Source organism: Nerophis lumbriciformis, linkage group LG02 (assembly GCF_033978685.3).
Source record: "Nerophis lumbriciformis linkage group LG02, RoL_Nlum_v2.1, whole genome shotgun sequence".
In the NCBI taxonomy this organism is placed as follows: Eukaryota; Metazoa; Chordata; class Actinopteri; order Syngnathiformes; family Syngnathidae; genus Nerophis; species Nerophis lumbriciformis.
In genome coordinates, this window is record NC_084549.2 from 2,480,783 (window position 1) to 2,500,744 (window position 19,962).

Genomic DNA, 19,962 nt, shown 5'->3' on the forward strand with positions numbered 1-19,962 from the left:
TTTACATCTGTAAAGACCACAAAATGGCTCCTACTAAGCGTCAGGGATCCGGTTCATGAAAAGACGCAATCTCTCCATCCGCACACGGATTACTATTTCACAGCAACTGATATTCCTGTGAACCGCACTGTGGATACAACGGGAGCACGTACGGTGAATATTCGCACCACAGGGAATGAGAAGTCATCCTTCACTGTGGTTCTAGCTTGCCATGCTAATGACCAGAAACTTCCACCCATGGTGATATTCAAAAGGAAGACCTTGCCAAAAGAGACCTTTCCAGCCGGCGTCATCATAAAAGCTAACTCGAAGGGATGGATGAAGAAAAGATGAGCGAGTGGTTAAGGTAAGTTTAAGTTTACGCGAAGAGGCCGGGTGGCTTTTTTCACGCAGCTCTGTCCATGTTGATATACGTATGTTTGTGATTGCACATTTGCGTACATTTTGGGAGTGAACAGAGTTGTTAGAACGCTGGTTTTTAATATATTATTAAAGTTTGACTGACCTATCTGACTGTTTTTTTGACATTCCTTTAGCGCAGTTAGATGCGGCTTACAACACGGGGCGGCTTATAGGTGGACAAAGTTTTGAAATATGCCGTTCATTGAAGGCGCGGCTTATAACCCAGGGCGCCTTATGGTGCGGAAAATACGGTATGTGACGTATGACGTGACAGTATGTGACGTATGACGTGACAGTATGTGACGTATGACGTGACAGTATGTGACGTATGACGTGACAGTATGTGACGTATGACGTGACAGTATGTGACGTGTGTAAGAAGGTGCGCTTGCTGTCTGTGAGAGGGAGACACAGGAAAGAGTGAGAAGAGCCTGTCGTGTAATGCCAGCAGCTAAAAGCAACTGCGTGAGAATCCACAGACCTGTGGATGTGTTGAAGGTGTGCTGGAAAATGCGGAACGGAAATTAGGGAGCAGCAGAAAAGTGGAATGTATTATTTAAATCGGTGCGCTGGAAAACACGGACCGGAGTTTTTTTTAAACTGGATCTGGATCGGCATTTTCCCATGCCTTGCCGATACGCAATTTTTGGCAAATATCGGCAGCCGATCCGATCCAAATATCGGATCGGGACATCCCTAGTATGGGTGTCTCATTCAGTAAAAATTGTTTTAATTCCATTCTGTTTTTAGGGCTGCCTGTCATAAAATGGTTAGCATTCAATCAGACATTGTTATGAGGTTTTGTATCAGTGCTCCTAAAAATCAGATATACCGAACCCTGGACACATTTCTTTCCTCTTAATTTGGCCCACGGAGTCTAAATAATTGCCCAGGCCTGCTCTACGGTATGTTGTGATATCCTAGCATCACCTGATGCTCACCTGTGTGTGGAAGGCCACGGACGCCCTCTGAGCATACTGGGACATCTTGTGTCTGTAGTTGAGATTGTTGCACAGGGCCGACTGTTTATGCTTGTCGGTCAAATCCGGGTAGGTGCAATCGGCGCCGATGGCCACGGCCAGCAGGCGGTGTACGATAATATCAGCATACCTGCACGGGAGGAGAGAAATGTGGAAGGCTGGGAGAGGGGGAGCTAAGAAAATGTTGCGTGCGGTCACAGTGTCAGCGTTCAAACCTCCTGATGGGCGAGGTGAAGTGTGTGTAGATCGGCGACGCCAGACCGTAGTGGTGAAAGTCCCGGTCCATGCCCGAGGAGAAGTAGACCGCCTGCATCATGCAGCGAGTGGCCAGGATGCGCAGGAGCGTGTTGAAGTACGGGAAGTCGTCCACTTTGGCTAATTCCAGCGAGTCGGCCAGCGCCTTGGCTGAGTCCGTATGGATGTGCACCGCCTGACATCAAACAAGCAACTCTCAACCTCACACTGAAATAGTCTTACTCAGCACACCATTGAGACTACTAAGTATTAGAAATAAGTAATATAGTGAAGTCAATCAATCAAACGTTGCTAATAAAGCACTTTTCATGCACAGGCGAGTTGCAACACATGCAGCATTATTGACAATAACGAGGGACTGAAAACCGAGGAAAAACATCTTTGAGGCATCCACACTGAAATTAACATCATCTAAAAAAAACATTATAAAATATTTATAATAACATTAATTAATAAATCCAATTGTGAGAATAATGGCAGCAATAAATACAATGGAAAATACAATTCATTTAAAATCAACAATACATAAAGATCCATCCATCCATCTTCTTCCGCTTATCCGAGGTCGGGTCGCGGGGGCAGCAGCTTAAGCAGGGAAGCCCAGACTTCCCTCTCCCCAGCCACTTCGTCCAGCTCCTCCCCGGGGGATCCCGAGGCGTTCCCAGGCCAGCCGGGAGAGATAGTCTTCCCAGCGTGTCCTGGGTCTTCCCCGCGGCCTCCTACCGGTCGGACGTGCCCGCCCGAAACACCTTCCTAGGGAGGCGCTCGGGTGGCATCCTGACCAGATGCCCGAACCACCTCATCTGGCTCCTCTCCATGTGGAGGAGCAGCGGCTTTACTTTGAGCTCCCCCCGGATGGCAGAGCTTCTCACCCTATCTCTAAGGGAGAGACCCGCCACTCGGCGGAGGAAACTCATTTCGGCCGCTTGTACCCGTGATCTTGTCCTTTCGGTCATGACCCAAAGCTCATGACCATAGGTGAGGATGGGAACGTAGATCGACCGATAAATCGAGAGCTTTGCTTTCCGGCTCAGCTCCTTCTTCACCACAACGGATCGATACAGCGTCCGCATTACTGAAGACGCCGCACCGATCCGCCTGTCGATCTCACCATCCACTCTTCCCCCACTCGTGAACAAGACTCCGAGGTACTTGAACTCCTCCACTTGGGGCAAGATCTCCTCCCCAACCCGGAGATGGCACTCCACCCTTTTCCGGGAGAGAACCATGGACTCGGACTTGGAGGTGCTGATTCCCATCCCAGTCGCTTCACACTCGGCTGCGAACCGATCCAGCGAGAGCTGAAGATCTTGGCCGGAGGAAGCCATCAGGACCACATCATCTGCAAATAGCAGAGACCTAATCCTGCAGCCACCAAACCAGATCCCCTCAACGCCCTGACTGCGCCTAGAAATTCTGTCCATAAAGGTTATGAACAGAATCGGTGACAAAGGGCAGCCTTGGCGGAGTCCAACCCTCACTGGAAACGTGTCCGACTTACTGCCGGCAATGCGGACTAAGCTCTGACACTGATTATACAGGGAGCGGACTGCCACAATAAGACAATCCGTTACCCCATACTCTCTGAGCACTCCCCACAGGACTTCCCGGGGTACACGGTCGAATGCCTTCTCCAAGTCCACAAAGCACATGTAGACTGGTTGGGCAAACTCCCATGCACCCTCAAGGACCCTGCCGAGAGTATAGAGCTGGTCCACAGTTCCACGACCAGGACGAAAACCACACTGTTCCTCCTGAATCCGAGGTTCGACCATCCGGCGTAGCCTCCTCTCCAGTACACCTGAATAGACCTTACTGGGAAGGCTGAGGAGTGTGATCCCACGATAGTTGGAACACACCCTCCGGTTCCCCTTCTTAAAGAGAGGAACCACCACCCCGGTCTGCCAATCCAGAGGTACCGCCCCCGATGTCCACGCGATGTTGCAGAGAAATTAATCTTTATGTAGACCTCCTCAATCCTACATAAAGATTCATTTAAAAAATAAAATTTAAAAAAGCATATGTATTTTAAATACATTTAAGTAAAATGATTAACTATTGCTGGGTGGCATTTGAAGTCACGTCTAATTTTTTTCAAGCAGCTTGAGCGTAGCATTGAAACAAGCGAGTGTAGAGACTGAGCAGAAAAAAATGTTTTTGGATCATCTATTATTCATTCAAATAGAGCGATAAAGAGAGTCCTGAAAGAAGTGGATCATAAAGGTAATAAAGTCAGGAGAAAAACGGCTCTTAAAAATATCACATTCGTGATCTTGTGGAATACAATCGCACCATGCTCGTGTCTGCAGTGATCACTTTGTAAAATGTTTGTTTGAACATTTGATATGAGAAACTTTGTTTTTCGCTAGTATATTAGCAGTGTTTGAGAGCAGAACTAAACTTAAAGAAAGGACAAGAGATCGCATTAGTTGGTTCTTTTGTGGTTGCTATGCCTAAATATAAGTAGAAGACCTGCTTGTGCAAATAAACTAACATCATGTTAAGTCAAAGTAATAAATATTGTGATTGTTGGTACAATCCACCGTATTTTCTTTGTCCGTTTTCACAACAGAAACTAAAAGCTTTGTTGTTGTTGTTGTGCAGGAAAGACGAGTGCCACATTATAGCATCTTTGGTGATATTTGCTAGCATCAATAAAATATTCTTAATAGTATAGATCAGGGGTCGGCAACCCAAAATGTTGAAAGAGCCTTATTGGACCAAAAATACAAAAACAAATCTGTCTGGAAATGCAAAAAATTAAAAGTCATATTACATACAGATAATGTGTCATGAGATATAATTTGAATTAATATGACTTAAAGGAAACTAAATAACCTCAAATATAGCTACAAATGAGGCATAATGACGCAATATCTAGCCTAAATAGCATGTTAGCATCGATTAGCTCGCAGTCATGCAGTGACCAAATATGTCTGATTAGCACTCCACACAAGTCAATAACATCAACAAAACTCACCGTCGTGGATTCATGCACAACGTTAAAAGTTTGGTGGACAACATGAGACAGAAAAAGAAGTGGCATAAAACACGTCCTAGAAAGTCGCAGAAAGATATACATGTAAACAAACTAAGGTGAGTTCAAGGACCGCCAAAATTAGTAGGACAAAACGGCGCTCGCCAAATACTCGAATCAGTGAAGCATGTTTAATATAAACAGTATGCTTTATAACAATTAGGGAGGTTTGTGTCATGTTTGTCCTTCTACAGAAACCATATTAAAACAAAAAAAAAATTTTTTCCTCCTCAACTTTTTCCATTTTTCATAAATTTGTGAAAAAGCTCCAGAGAGCCACTAGGGCGGCGCTAAAGAGCCGCATGCGGCTCTAGAGCCGCGGGTTGCCGACCCCTGGTATAGATGAATAAATCTCAACAGCATACAGGTAAAAGCCAGTAAATTAGAATATTTTGAAAAACTTGATTTATTTCAGTAATTGCATTCAAAAGGTGTAACTTGTACATTATATTTATTCATTGCACACAGACTGATGCATTCAAATGTTTATTTCATTTAATTTTGATGATTTGAAGTGGCAACAAATGAAAATCCAAAATTCCGTGTGTCACAAAATTAGAATATTACTTAAGGCTAATACAAAAAAGGGATTTTTAGAAATGTTGGCCAACTGAAAAGTATGAAAATGAAAAATATGAGCATGTACAATACTCAATACTTGGTTGGAGCTCCTTTTGCCTCAATTACTGCGTTAATGCGGCGTGGCATGGAGTCGATGAGTTTCTGGCACTGCTCAGGTGTTATGAGAGCCCAGGTTGCTCTGATAGTGGCCTTCAACTCTTCTGCGTTTTTGGGTCTGGCATTCTGCATCTTCCTTTTCACAATACCCCACAGATTTTCTATGGGGCTAAGGTCAGGGGAGTTGGCGGGCCAATTTAGAACAGAAATACCATGGTCCGTAAACCAGGCACGGGTAGATTTTGCGCTGTGTGCAGGCGCCAAGTCCTGTTGGAACTTGAAATCTCCATCTCCATAGAGCAGGTCAGCAGCAGGAAGCATGAAGTGCTCTAAAACTTGCTGGTAGACGGCTGCGTTGACCCTGGATCTCAGGAAACAGAGTGGACCGACACCAGCAGATGACATGGCACTCCAAATCATCACTGATGGTGGAAACTTTACACTAGACTTCAGGCAACGTGGATCCTGTGCCTCTCCTGTCTTCCTCCAGACTCTGGGACCTCGATTTCCAAAGGAAATGCAAAATTTGCTTTCGTCAGAAAACATGACTTTGGACCACTCAGCAGCAGTCCAGCTGGTGTCGGTCCACTCTGTTTCCTGAGATCCAGGGTCAACGCAGCCGTCTACCAGCAAGTTTTAGAGCACTTCATGCTTCCTGCTGCTGACCTGCTCTATGGAGATGGAGATTTCAAGTTCCAACAGGACTTGGCGCCTGCACACAGCGCAAAATCTACCCGTGCCTGGTTTACGGACCATGGTATTTCTGTTCTAAATTGGCCCGCCAACTCCCCTGACCTTAGCCCCATAGAAAATCTGTGGGGTATTGTGAAAAGGAAGATGCAGAATGCCAGACCCAAAAACGCAGAAGAGTTGAAGGCCACTATCAGAGCAACCTGGGCTCTCATAACACCTGAGCAGTGCCAGAAACTCATCGACTCCATGCCACGCCGCATTAACGCAGTAATTGAGGCAAAAGGAGCTCCAACCAAGTATTGAGTATTGTACATGCTCATATTTTTCATTTTCATACTTTTCAGTTGGCCAACATTTCTAAAAATCCCTTTTTTGTATTAGCCTTAAATAATATTCTAATTTTGTGACACACGGAATTTTGGATTTTCATTTGTTGCCACTTCAAATCATCAAAATTAAATGAAATAAACATTTGAATGCATCAGTCTGTGTGCAATGAATAAATATAATGTACAAGTTACACCTTTTGAATGCAATTACTGAAATAAATCAAGTTTTTCAAAATATTCTAATTTACTGGCTTTTACCTGTATATAGCTGCCACATTGTTTACCTTGGACTTGGCAGCTTTGAGGAGGATGTCATAGTTGGACGGCGGTGGTGCTGGATGCTTCCTCAGCAAGGCGCAATCTGCGAACTCGTCGTAGATCTTCTGGGCGACTGAAATGTTGGCCAGCAACATGAACTCTTCCACCATGGAGTTGGTCTCCCTGACAACCCAGAGATGCCCTCATTTATACATGGGCAAGAAGAAAGATTTTTTACATGTCTTCTTACATGAGCTCTTTGGTCTGGAGCTCAATGGGGTCGTGGGTTTCACTGTCCATGTGGAAGCGGACCTCCAGGGAGGACAGCGTCAGCGCCCTGAAGAACACACAGTCGGCTGTTAGTCCGTTTGTGTGCGCCAACAGTCGCCACCTCACCCTTTCTCTATCCTCCCTTTTTTGAGGATTTTGGCGAGCTTGTTGAGGCCGCGCAGACTCTTGGTGACGTCGTCGTTCTTGCTGGTGTCGTCGATCCTCATCTGAGCCTCCGCGTAGGTCAGAGACGCCTGCCATCAACCAGAATGTCACAAAGAATTGTTGTGTAAGACGTACAAACACATTGTCGCTTATACACAACCCTGTGGCGGATAAAAAAAGCACAAATTGTGACTTGCCTTCCGCTGAGTTCACCTGGGATAGGCTCCAGCCAAACCACCACTCCGCAACCCAGAGAGGGACAAGCAGTAGAAAATGGATGGATGGATGTTTTACTCATTTTTGTTTTATAGGTTAAAGTGTTTTTTAGATAGAGTTCCAAAGTTAATGTTGCTGATCAATTTGAATTCCTCATTGAGTTTATTTAATTGTATTTTTCAGTATCAAATAGTTGAAGTCGGTCCAAAAATTATTTATAGTTAAAATGAGGATTTTTTTTTTATTTCAGGCAAATTGATGTACCGTATTTTCCGCACTATAAGGCGCACCTAAAAACCACACATTTTCTCAAAAGCTGACAGTGCGCCTTATAACCCGGTGCGCTTTATATATGGATAAATATTAAGATTCATTTTCATAAAGTTTCGGTCTCGCAACTTTGGTAAACAGCCGCCATCTATTTTCCCGGTAGAACAGGAAGCGCTTCTTCTTCTACTGTAAGCAACCACCCGCCCGCGTAGAAGAAGAAAAAGCGCGCGGATATTACCGTTTCATTTCCTTTGTGTGTTTACATCTGTAAAGACCACAAAATGGCTCCTACTAAGCGACAGGTATCCGGTTCATGAAAAGACGCAATCTCTCCATCCGCACACGGATTACTATTTCACAGCAACTGATATTCCTGTGAACCGCACTGTGGATACAACGGGAGCACGTACGGTGATTTCCATTGAGCTCAAATGAGTTTGACACCCCTGCTCTAGAGGGAATTTCATTTCTTTGAAAAATATGCGTTGCATACCTTTGAGTTGATGACGCTTTTTGTGAAGCGTGTTTTAACAATTTGCGCCTCTTGGTTTATCTCCCAGATGCACGAGAAAGCCAGCCTTGCAAAATGGCAGGATATAAAGGTAAATATTACAGCGTGGAATATTGAAGGGCATAGTGTGAGTATATGTGGTCCTCACCTCTCCACGTCGGAGCGCAGGGAACAAAGATTGGAGCTCAGCAGCTCAGGAACCATATCAATCCTCTGTTGGGACACATGCATGACCAGCCATTTAATATTCAGATATAAACCTTCTTCATAGTCTGTAAATATTTAGCGCAGTAAAGGTTTTGTGACACCTTGCCACAGAGGTAAACGGTTGTTCCTCGGCAGGCGGCTTCTTTGTCCAGAGCGTTTCCAGGTCTGATGAAGTGACTGACATCTGCGATATGGACTCCCACCTACAGAACACAACACATTACATATGCCATCAACCACAGTAAGGTAACTATATATATATATATATATATATATATATATATATATATATATATATATATATATATATATATATGTATATATATATATATATATGTATGTATATATATATGTATATGTATATATATATGTATATGTATATATATATGTATATATATATATATATATGTATATGTATATATATATATATATATATGCATATGTATGTATATGTATATATATATATATATGTATATATATATATATATGTATATGTATATATATATATATATATATATGTATATATATATATATATATGTATATATATATATATATATATATATATGCATATGTATGTATATGTATATATATGTATATATATATGTATATGTATATATATATATATATATATATATATATATATATATATATATATATATATATATATATATATATATATATATATATGTATATATATATATATATATATATATATATATACGCGCTACCAAACCCCGCCCACCTCAACCGACGCACAGAGGGGGGGGGTTGATGTGTGAGGGAGCAGGCGTGGGGTGGGGGCGGGGTTTGGTAGCAGGGGTGTATAATGTAGCCCGGAAGAGTCAGGGCTGCATGGGATTCTGGGTGTTGTTTATGTTGTGTTAAGGTGCAGATGTTCTCCCGAAATGTGTTTGTCATTCTTGTTTGGTTTTGGTTCAAAGTGTGGCGCATTAATAGTAAGAGTGTTAAAGTTGTTTTATATGACTACCGTCAGTGTAACCTGTGTGGCTGTTGACCAAGTATGCCTTGCTGTCACGTACGTGTGCAAGCAGAAGATGTATATTGTATAACAAGTATTGGGCAGGCACGCTATCAATACATATTGTGCTGAGTGCCAAATGTTGTACCATCATGGCACGCCCTTATTATAACCATAAGGGTGTAAATTGGTGAATATTAATCCCGGGAGTTTTCTGCGAGAGGCACTGAAATCCGGGAGTCTCACGGGAAAATTGGGGGGTTCAGCAAGTAAGCTGCTGAGCCGCATCAGAGTGATCAAAAAGCCGCATGCGGCTACGGAGCCGCGGGTTGCCGACCCCTGAGGTAGTCAAACGAGCTACTTTCTCGAACGTTGTTATATATAATTAATTTTCACGTTTTAGAAATATCTACTGCTTCCAACGTCCCAGATATAATTACAACATCTACAAAAGGTGTGTACCTCAAAGTTTCCATTGCCCAGCTCTCTGCAGTGCAGAGCATCATCAATGTCTGTACATCCTGGAGGATCCACGCTGCACACGGTCAGATGTCTCAAGTCCTCCCTCACCACCATGTCCTGTAGGCAGACAAAGACCCTTGTAAACTTCACTTCTCCCCCAGGTGAACTCCTCTGGGAAGAAGGTACCTCCGGTTTGATGCACCACGGCATTTTGGGGAGAAAACTGAGCACGGCTTTAGAGAAGGCCTGATGAGGAACATCGTGCTCCAGCAGGAGGACTTCCTCCTCTGTGTCCTTCTCCCCGGCGGGGCCCAGGCTACGGACAAAGTGACCCTGATGAAAGGATAGAGGTGTTAACCCATTGTCCACGATCAAAGAGGGAGAAACGGAGCTCACGTTTGGATATCTGGAGTCTTTGGGCCAGCCGTCGATGGCCACCAGGATCCTCTGGCCTGCCAACGTGGACGACTGGCGTGTTACGATGCGAATACGTGGAACGCGGCGGTCTGCTGGTGTGAAAATGTGGCGTGTGGACTGGATGGAAGGGAACAGAACATCACATCAATAACGACCTAGAGATACTGTAGCCTTTGAGATCTGTGGAGCATTACCTCTTTAATTTGGGAGACATTGAGCATGCCACAGAAGGGTCTCCAACTCCTCTTGATGATGCCCACTATTTTGCCCGTGAGCTTCTTGTCGACCACATCTTCTGAACTTCCCAGCTGTTCACACATTTCATATTTGCATTTAGTATTTCTGCAGCTTTACTTTATAGATATGTCCATCACCACACTGCTTCTCTAGTGCAGTGTTTTTCAATCTACAGTCTGGTGTGCTGTGGGAGATGATGTCATTTCACCTACCGTATTTTCCGCACTATAAGGCGCACCTAAAAACCACAAATTTTCTCAAAAGCTGACAGTGCGCCTTATAACCCGGTGCGCTTTATATATGGATTAATATTACGATTCATTTTCATAAAGTTTCGATCTCGCAACTACGGTAAACAGCCGCCATCTTTTTTCCCGGTAGAACAGGAAGCGCTTCTTCTTCTACGCAAGCAACCGCCAAGGTAAGCACCCGCCCCCATAGAACAGGAAGCGCTTCTTCTTCTACTGTAAGCAACCACCCGCCCGCGTAGAAGAAGAAAAAGCGCGCGGATATTACCGTACGTTTCATTTCCTTTGTGTGTTTACATCTGTAAAGACCACAAAATGTCTCCTACTAAGCGACAGGGATCCGGTTCATGAAAAGACGCAATCTCTCCATCCGCACACGGATTACTATTTCACAGCAACTGATATTCCTGTGAACCGCACTGTGGATACAACGGGAGCACGTACGGTGAATATTCGCACCACAGGGAATGAGAAGTCATCCTTCACTGTGGTTCTAGCTTGCCATGCTAATGGCCAGAAACTTCCACCCATGGTGATATTCAAAAGGAAGACCTTGCCAAAAGAGACCTTTCCAGCCGGCGTCATCATAAAAGCTAACTCGAAGGGATGGATGAAGAAAAGATGAGCGAGTGGTTAAGGTAAGTTTAAGTTTACGCGAAGAGGCCGGGTGGCTTTTTTCACGCAGCTCCGTCCATGTTGATATACGACTCCATGCGCGCCCACATCACGCTGGTTTTAATATATTATTAAAGTTTGACTGACCTATTTGACTGTTTTTTTGACATTCCTTTAGCACAGTTAGATGCGGCTTACAACACGGGGCGGCTTATAGGTGGACAAAGTTTTGAAATATGCCGTTCATTGAAGGCGCGGCTTATAACCCAGGGCGGCTTATGGTGCGGAAAATACGGTACATGGGTTCAAAATATTTTTTGCAAACCAGTAATTATAATCTGTAGTTGAGTGTCGGTGCTGTCTAGAGCTCGGCAGAGTAACCATGTGATACTCTTCCATATGAGTAGGTGGCAAAAGGTAGCTAATCGCTTTGTAGATGTCGGGAACATGGTTTGTCGTGATCACAATATGCAGACAACAGCGGGAGGCAGTGTGCAGGTAAAAAGGTAACTAATGCTTAAACCAAAAATAAACAAAAGGTGAGTGCACCTAAGAAAAGGCCTTAAAGCTTAGGGAAGGCATTGCAAAGCGAAACTAAAACTGAACTGGCTGCAAAGTAAACAAAAACAGAATGCTGGACGACAGCAAAGACTTACAGCGTGTGGAGCACAGACAGCGTCCACAAAGTACATCCATACATGACATGACAATCAACAATGTCCACATAAAGAAGGATAAAGACAACTTAAATACCGTATTTTTCGGACTATAGGTCGCAGTTTTTTTCATAGCTTGGCCGGGGGTGCGACTTATACTCAGTCGCGACTTATGTGTGAAATGATTAACACATTAGCGTAAAATATCAAATAATATTATTTAGCTCATTCACGTAAGAGACTAGACGTATAAGATTTCATGGGATTTAGCGATTAGGAGTGACAGATTGTTTGGTAAACGTATAGCATGTTCTATATGTTATAGTTATTTGAATGACTCTTACCATAATATGTTACGTTAACAAACCAGTTGGTTATTTATGCCTCATATAACGTACACTTATTCAGCCTTTATTTATTTTAAATTGCCTTTCAAATGTCTATTCTTGGTGTTGGCTTTTATCAAATACATTTCCCCCAAAAATGCGACTTATATATGTTTTTTTCCTTCTTTATTATGCATTTTCGGCCGGTGCGACTTATCCTCCGAAAAATACGGTAGTCTTGATTGCTAAAACAAAGCATGTGCGGGGAATAGCATTCAAGGAAGACACGAAACTGCTAAAGGAAAATACCAACAAAAGAAGAAAAGCCACTAAAATAGGAGCGCAAGACGAGAACTAAAACACTACACACAGGAAAACAGCAAAAAAAAGTCCAAATAAGTCAGGGCGTGATGTGACAGGTCATGACAGTACACCTACTTTGAGACAAGAGCTATAGTGATGCATGCTTGGTTATGCTTTAAAGTCATATCCAACAATTGTGACAACTTTTTACTGTCAATATTGGCTCCTGAGTTTTATTTTTTAATGTTTTCTGTTGGTGGTGTGCTGCCGCATTTTTTCAATGAAAAAAATGTGCTTTGGCTCAAAAAAAGGTTGATAAACACTGCTCTAGTGTATTTAGACTCACAGCTTCCTCCTCTTCTTCATCGTCGTCATCCTTGGCAGAGCCCACGTCCTGCAGCACAACAGAAGAGGGCGCCACCCACTGGCTGCAAGGCAACAGCTCCACAGCCACCACATCTTTATGCACGGCTCTATTGAGGTTCTGCAGACCCTGGATGAGGACCTGCAACCACAATGTTTCAAGGTGTGCAAAGAAAATCTTTCCCCAGATTGTGTTTAAGGCTGAAACGACGCGTCGACGTCATCGGTTACGTAAACGTCAAATCTGTTTTAACTTAAAGGGAAAAGATGTGTCCATTTTCTTGCACTTGTTTAATGGTTAAGAGTTTGATAGCCTAATTAATATTTGTAAATTATGGGATTGATAATTGATTGATTTTTTACAGAATGTTCCTCTTGTGGTGTTTTGTCCTTAAAGGTTTTTCACCTACTAAAGAAGCTAAAGGCTACTAAAGAAGCTAAAGGCTACTAAAGGCTACTAAAGACAGCTAAAGAAACTAAAGTCTACTTAAGTCTACTAACACTGCTAAAGACTGCTAAAAAGACTAAAGAAGAAAAAAAAAAGCTGTTTCTTCGTTGGAAAAACTGTTGCAAACTAAAGGAAAATAAAAGGAAAAAGTAACTACGGTCTGGTCTTTTGAGTGAAATCCAGAAGCCACATTCAGCATTGGTACATCCCTTCAAGTGTGGGATAAGCACAGCGAAAAAAGCAAAACACTTGACAGTTGTTGTATGCACACTGTGTCGAGCGGGAATGGCCTATCATAGCAGCACAACGGCTATAAATGATAAATAAATGGGTTGTACTTGTATAGCGCTTTTCTACCTTCAAGGTACTCAAAGCGCTTTGACACTACGTCCACATTTACCCATTCACACACACATTCACACACTGATGGAGGGAGCTGCCATGCAAGGCGCTAACCAGCACCCATCAGGAGCAAGGGTGAAGTGTCTTGCTCAGGACACAACGGACATGACGAGGTTGGTACTAGGTGGGGATTGAACCAGGGACCCTCGGGTCGCGCACGGCCATTCTCCCACTGCGCCACGCCGTCCTATGAACGAACATTTGAAAAGAAAACACCCGACAGCGTTCTTGCCATCACCATCAACTAGTCAATCGTCCGCGTGAGTATACGTTGTCATCATTACACAAAAACATGAATGTGTCATTTGTATCTGCGTTGTAAATTCATAAACTAAAACACTGTTTCGCTCTGAGAGGCGCGTTTGGCGTGCCTGTTCAGTGTTTACGAAGACGCTAACGTTAATTAGTTGTGCAAATACCTTTTACAACATTAACAGTTACATATATACTATGTACAAACCAACAATTAACTTTCACTTTAATCATACTATCATTGTTGTGTTATTAAGCAAAATAAGCAATACTTTTACTTTAGTTGAAATGTTTACACTGTTACAGAATATTTCGTTTTGCACCTTTTTGTATTGGATGTTTATCTTTATTTTTGCACATTTTAAAGCAAAATAAGCAATACTTTTACTTTAAAAATGCTTATACTATTGCATAATATTAAGATTTGCACTGGATGTTTACTTTTATATTTGCACATTAAAAAGCAAATAAGCTACTTTTAATTGTGTTAAAAGTTTTAAATGTTTACATTGTTACAGAATATTTTGTCATGTTGTTGTCAATGTTGACTGAGTGGCCATACTTTTTTTTTTTGTAAACAAAAGTCATGCCTTTTGAAAAAACTGGCCAACATTTATTTTTTCATCTTCATTTTAAATTTAAAAAAAAATCGGTAAAAGGAAAAATAATCTACAGATTAATCGAAAAAATAATCTATAGATTAACCGATTAATCGAAAAAAAAAATAATCTATAGATTAACCGATTAATCGAAAAAAATAATCTATAGATTAATCGATAGAAAAATAATCGTTAGCTGCAGCCTTAATTGTGTTCAACCCTAAAAACGGCATACCTCAGTGCTGTCTTCGTCATCTTTTTGGATAAAGACTGAGGCCTCCAGGTAGTTTTCCCTGCTGGCCTTGAAGGTCCCTTGGATAAAGGAGCCGCTTTTGATGCCTGCCTGGATCCTGGATAGCGGTAAGTGCTCTGGGAATAGCACTTTACGGCTGGTGATGTCATTCTGGGGCAGGACGACGAGAGGAATCAGAATAAAGACTTCTAATAGGACTATAATGCACATGTGTTATTCACCTTGTCATCGTTTGTCAACGCCAGGAGATCCAACAGCTCGGGATTTGCTATCAAGCCTTTGACGTACTCCTCAACTGTGTTAACAAACGCTGCTTTACCAGACTCCATCATTTTAATGCAAAATCAAGGGGCTAGCTTACATTTGTACACCAGCAGACCGCTCTCTTCTGCCTTCTGCTTGTTCCCCTGGTCATTAGTAAGGAGTACCACATTAAGGCCATCGGCGTCAGACTTGTTCAAGTGCTGGGTGTACCATTTGGTCGCTACGCGGATTGCCCGGTCATTCCTGTCATTGGCGCTCTCCCCCGGTTCGCGCTCGATGAATGTTTCTCTGTATCAACCATAAAAACAACGTTAACTATCATCCAGGAGGAGACCGATCGCACCGTTTTACCTGTGGTGTTCATTGGTAAAGGTGTAGAAGTATCTTTCTTTTTCATTTATGAGGTCCTTCAAGCGTTTATAGATTGGTGCACTGCGGTGGCGTACTTCCTGTAGTACTGTCTGGAGGATGATCACGTTGCGAATCACAGGGTCCTCCAGCACATCAATCTGTGGAACACCAAAACAATGCATTAGTTCAATCTCCACTGCACATCTAATACGATCCATTACAAGAGTTGTGTCAACACTTTCAGGAGAGAACACTCAGAAGCTAATACAAATAATAACAGAAGAAATGAACAAATTAAAAAGATGGTTTGACAAAAATAGACTATCCTTGAATCTCAGTAAAACTCAAATAATGCTATTTGGTAACAGTAGAAAAGAGCATCATACACAAACAGAAATAGACAGAGTAGATATTGAAAGGGTAAAATAAACTAGGTTTTTGGGAGTATTAATAGATGATCAAATGAACTGGAAATCTCATATAAAAAATACACAACATAAGGTGGCAAGAAACATTTCAAGGTTTGCATGGCACCCCAAACCATCACCCAACCATGCAAATTTTGCATTTCCTTTGGAAATCGAGGTCCCAGAGTCTGGAGGAAGACAGGAGAGGCACAGGATCCACGTTGCCTGAAGTCTAGTGTAAAGTTTCCACCATCAGTGATGGTTTGGGGTGCCATGTCATCTGCTGGTGTCGGTCCACTCTGTTTCCTGAGATCCAGGGTCAACGCAGCCGTCTACCAGCAAGTTTTAGAGCACTTCATGCTTCCTGCTGCTGACCTGCTCTATGGAGATGGAGATTTCAAGTTCCAACAGGACTTGGCGCCTGCACACAGCGCAAAATCTACCCGTGCCTGGTTTATGGACCATGGAATTTCTGTTCTAAATTGGCCCGCCAACTCCCCTGACCTTAGCCCCATAGAAAATCTGTGGGGTATTGTGAAAAGGAAGATGCAGAATGCCAGACCCAAAAACGCAGAAGAGTTGAAGGCCACTATCAGAGCAACCTGGGCTCTCATAACACCTGAGCAGTGCCAGAAACTCATCGACTCCATGCCACGCCGCATTAACGCAGTAATTGAGGCAAAAGGAGCTCCAACCAAGCATTGAGTATTGTACATGCTCATATTTTTCATTGTCATACTTTTCAGTTGGCCAACATTTCTAAAAATCCCTTTTTTGTATTAGCCTTAAGTAATATTCTAATTTTGTGACACACGGAATTTTGGATTTTCATTTGTTGCCACTTCAAATCATCAAAATTAAATGAAATAAACATTTGAATGCATCAGTCCGTGTGCAATGAATAAATATAATGTACAAGTTACACCTTTTGAATGCAATTACTGAAATAAATCAAGTTTTTCAAAATATTCTAATTTACTGGCTTTTACCTGTATGTATATATATATATATATATATATATATATGTATATATATATATATATATATATATATATATATATATATATATATATATATATATATATATGTGTGTGTGTGTGTGTGTGTGTGTATATATATATATATATATATATATATATGATATGTGTGTGTATGTTACTCATCAGTTACTCAGTACTTGAGTAGTTTTTTCACAACATACTTTTTACTTTTACTCAAGTAAATATTTGGGTGACTACTCCTTACTTTTACTTGAGTAATAAATCTCTAAAGTAACAGTACTCTTACTTGAGTACAATTTCTGGCTACTCTACCCACCTCTGATGATTACACAGGGATGTTAGTTTACAAATACCATGATTTTGCTCATCAAAAAGCCAATTTGGCTTACTTTCGTCTCCGTGTTGTTACCTGATGCAGGACTACATTGGTGTCTGGCAGCAGATAATGTGGAAAAGAGCAGAGGCTGCTCTCAATGTTGGCTTGTCTCCGCAGCACAGCAGACTCCTGCCCGCACTCGCCGCACACCTCACTTCCACACCAAATATCATCCCTCAGGTAATGCTCGCGCACTATTTTCATCACTTTCCCGGTGCGCGTCTTCTTCACGAAGGTTTTGGACTTCAACATGACGATTTAAATGATGGAACAAAGTCAAAGTTGTTGTGTTTACGCGGCGCCTTTCACTGGAAACACAACACTCTAGTTCCCATGCGGCGCTCATTCAGCGGGCCGACGAAAACTATACCGGGATCTTAGAGGAGGTCGTGGAGGTGTTTCCTAAATAGCAGTTGATTTCTCCGGTTGGAATTAAACTCACATGTACGTGAGACAATACAAAAATCCTTAAAACACACGAAAAATATGACGTTTTAATGAGGAATCTGTCTTTGTATTTGGGTTTAGTTTTAGTCGGCCATCTAAATCTTGCTTAGTGACAACAACAAAGCCAAAGATGACATCCGCTGCCTGGTCGATTTCGTCTGAGGGTGTGCTTTTCCCACAGCGCCTCTTGCGTTCAAAGGTAATACTGCATACATTGTGTACAAGTTAACGCATGGACGTCACAGACATCTTTTTTTTAAATAAACCTTTATTTATAAATTTCAACATTTACAAACAGTTGAGAAATAATAATCAAAGTAAGTACAAAAACAGTACAAAACAGCACCAGGGGGTTGTAAATTCAAAGTAACTAAAATAGAATGCAATATATATATATATATATATATATATATATATATATATATACAGGCCCGGCCCTAACCAATCTGGCGCCCTAGGCAAGATTTTAGGTGGCGCCCCCCCACATCGGCAGTGAAGTGTATATACTCACAAGAAACCGAATAGCTTTGTCTTTGACCTTTTTTTTTTTACTTACAACTATATCTAATATATAAAGGGGTGGAAAAGTGACTATTACCTGCAGGGCAAACATTAGCTAACCAGAAGGCAACAACAATGTAAACAAAAAACACCTGCTTAAAAGATCTAATACAAATGTCCCTGAGGAATGTAAGGTGGGAGTACTGTAATTACCTAACGTTACATTATTATTTTCCATAACAATTTAGCCCCCTCCACAATATTAACCCGACGTTAAAACAGATTATAGATTAGCAATTGCCGAATCATGTAACATTAGCTTAATGCTAAAAAGCCAGGTTACTATCACATTCTGTAACAGACAAATAATTTCATGTAGGCTAACGTTACCTACCTGCTACCTCTGTCTTTTCTCGTTTCTCCTCCTCTTCTTTTCTCTTTTTTCTTCCCTGGGCAGTTTTGGCCGTTTTGACATCTTGTGTTGATTTTTTGATGTGGTGACGTCCAAAAAGAGTCATGATACGGGAAGGGAGGGGCGCACCGTGCGGGGGGTTCCCCCCGGTGGGGGGGGGGCGTAATGTTGTAACAAATAATATTTCTATTAAATAGGCTTTACTTTGCATTTTAATTAACGTGGGATTATTTTTTGTATTTAGAAATAATAGTACCAACTTTTATTTTATTTATTTTTTCTCCAACATTTGTGGCACTGGCGTGGCGCCCCCTGGTGGACGGCGCCCTTAGCATTTGCCTATACGGCCTATGCCACGGGCCGGCCGTATAGGCAAAAAAGTATTTAGTCAGCCACCAATTGTGCAAGTTCTCCCACTTAAAATGATGACAGAGGTCTGTATATTTCATCATAGGTACACTTCAACTGTGAGAGACAGAATGTGAAAAAAAAATCCAGGAATTCACATTGTAGGAATTTTAAAGAATTTATTTGTAAATTATGGTGGAAAATAAGTATTTGGTCAATAACAAAAATTCAACTCAATACTTTGTAATATAACCTTTGTTGGCAATAACAGAGGTCAAACGATTACTATGGGTCTTTACCAGGTTTGCACACACAGTAGCTGGTATTTTGGCCCATTCCTCCATGCAGATCTTCTCGAGAGCAGTGATGTTTTGGGGCTGTCGCCGAGCAACACGGACTTTCAACTCCCTCCACAGATTTTCTATGGGGTTGAGGTCTGGAGACTGGTTAGGCCACTCCAGGACTTTCAAATGCCCTGACCTTAGCCCCATAGAAAATCTGTGGGGTATTGTGAAAAGGAAGATGCAGAATGCCAGACCCAAAAACGCAGAAGAGTTGAAGGCCACTATCAGAGCAACCTGGGCTCTCATAACACCTGAGCAGTGCCAGAAACTCATCGACTCCATGCCACGCCGCATTAACGCAGTAATTGAGGCAAAAGGAGCTCCAACCAAGTATTGAGTATTGTACATGCTCATATTTTTCATTTTCATACTTTTCAGTTGGCCAACATTTCTAAAAATCCCTTTTTTGTATTAGCCTTAAGTAATATTCTAATTCAGCAGATGACATGGCACCCCAAACCATCACCCAACCATGCAAATTTTGCATTTCCTTTGGAAATCGAGGTCCCAGAGTCTGGAGGAAGACAGGAGAGGCACAGGATCCACGTTGCCTGAAGTCTAGTGTAAAGTTTCCACCATCAGTGATGGTTTGGGGTGCCATGTCATCTGCTGGTGTCGGTCCACTCTGTTTCCTGAGATCCAGGGTCAACGCAGCCATCTACCAGCAAGTTTTAGAGCA

General features: G+C 42.1%; 1 protein-coding gene across 2 annotated transcripts in view; it reads right to left on the minus strand.

Moving 5' to 3' along the window:
• Positions 1-17,785, minus strand: part of dis3 (DIS3 exosome endoribonuclease and 3'-5' exoribonuclease) — a 31,922-nt gene extending 14,137 nt beyond the window's left edge. Inside the window, exons 1-18 of one of the 2 annotated variants that reach the window (XM_061927133.2) lie at positions 17,265-17,785; positions 15,448-15,605; positions 15,194-15,384; positions 15,054-15,127; positions 14,815-14,982; positions 12,862-13,020; positions 10,325-10,438; positions 10,110-10,247; positions 9,900-10,046; positions 9,714-9,830; positions 8,373-8,474; positions 8,213-8,277; positions 8,047-8,131; positions 7,029-7,156; positions 6,883-6,969; positions 6,659-6,815; positions 1,598-1,812; positions 1,344-1,512 (exon numbers count right to left, since the gene is read on the minus strand). In XM_061927133.2, the coding sequence (XP_061783117.2) occupies positions 1,344-1,512; positions 1,598-1,812; positions 6,659-6,815; positions 6,883-6,969; positions 7,029-7,156; positions 8,047-8,131; positions 8,213-8,277; positions 8,373-8,474; positions 9,714-9,830; positions 9,900-10,046; positions 10,110-10,247; positions 10,325-10,438; positions 12,862-13,020; positions 14,815-14,982; positions 15,054-15,127; positions 15,194-15,384; positions 15,448-15,605; positions 17,265-17,483 (2,493 nt within the window). In that variant the 5' untranslated portion in view covers positions 17,484-17,785. Of the gene's footprint in view, positions 1-1,343; positions 1,513-1,597; positions 1,813-6,658; positions 6,816-6,882; positions 6,970-7,028; positions 7,157-8,046; positions 8,132-8,212; positions 8,278-8,372; positions 8,475-9,713; positions 9,831-9,899; positions 10,047-10,109; positions 10,248-10,324; positions 10,439-12,861; positions 13,021-14,814; positions 14,983-15,053; positions 15,128-15,193; positions 15,385-15,447; positions 15,606-17,264 lie in introns of those variants that run through there. The other variant, XM_061927217.2, reaches the window with a different exon arrangement.
• Between the last annotated feature and the right edge of the window lie 2,177 nt (positions 17,786-19,962).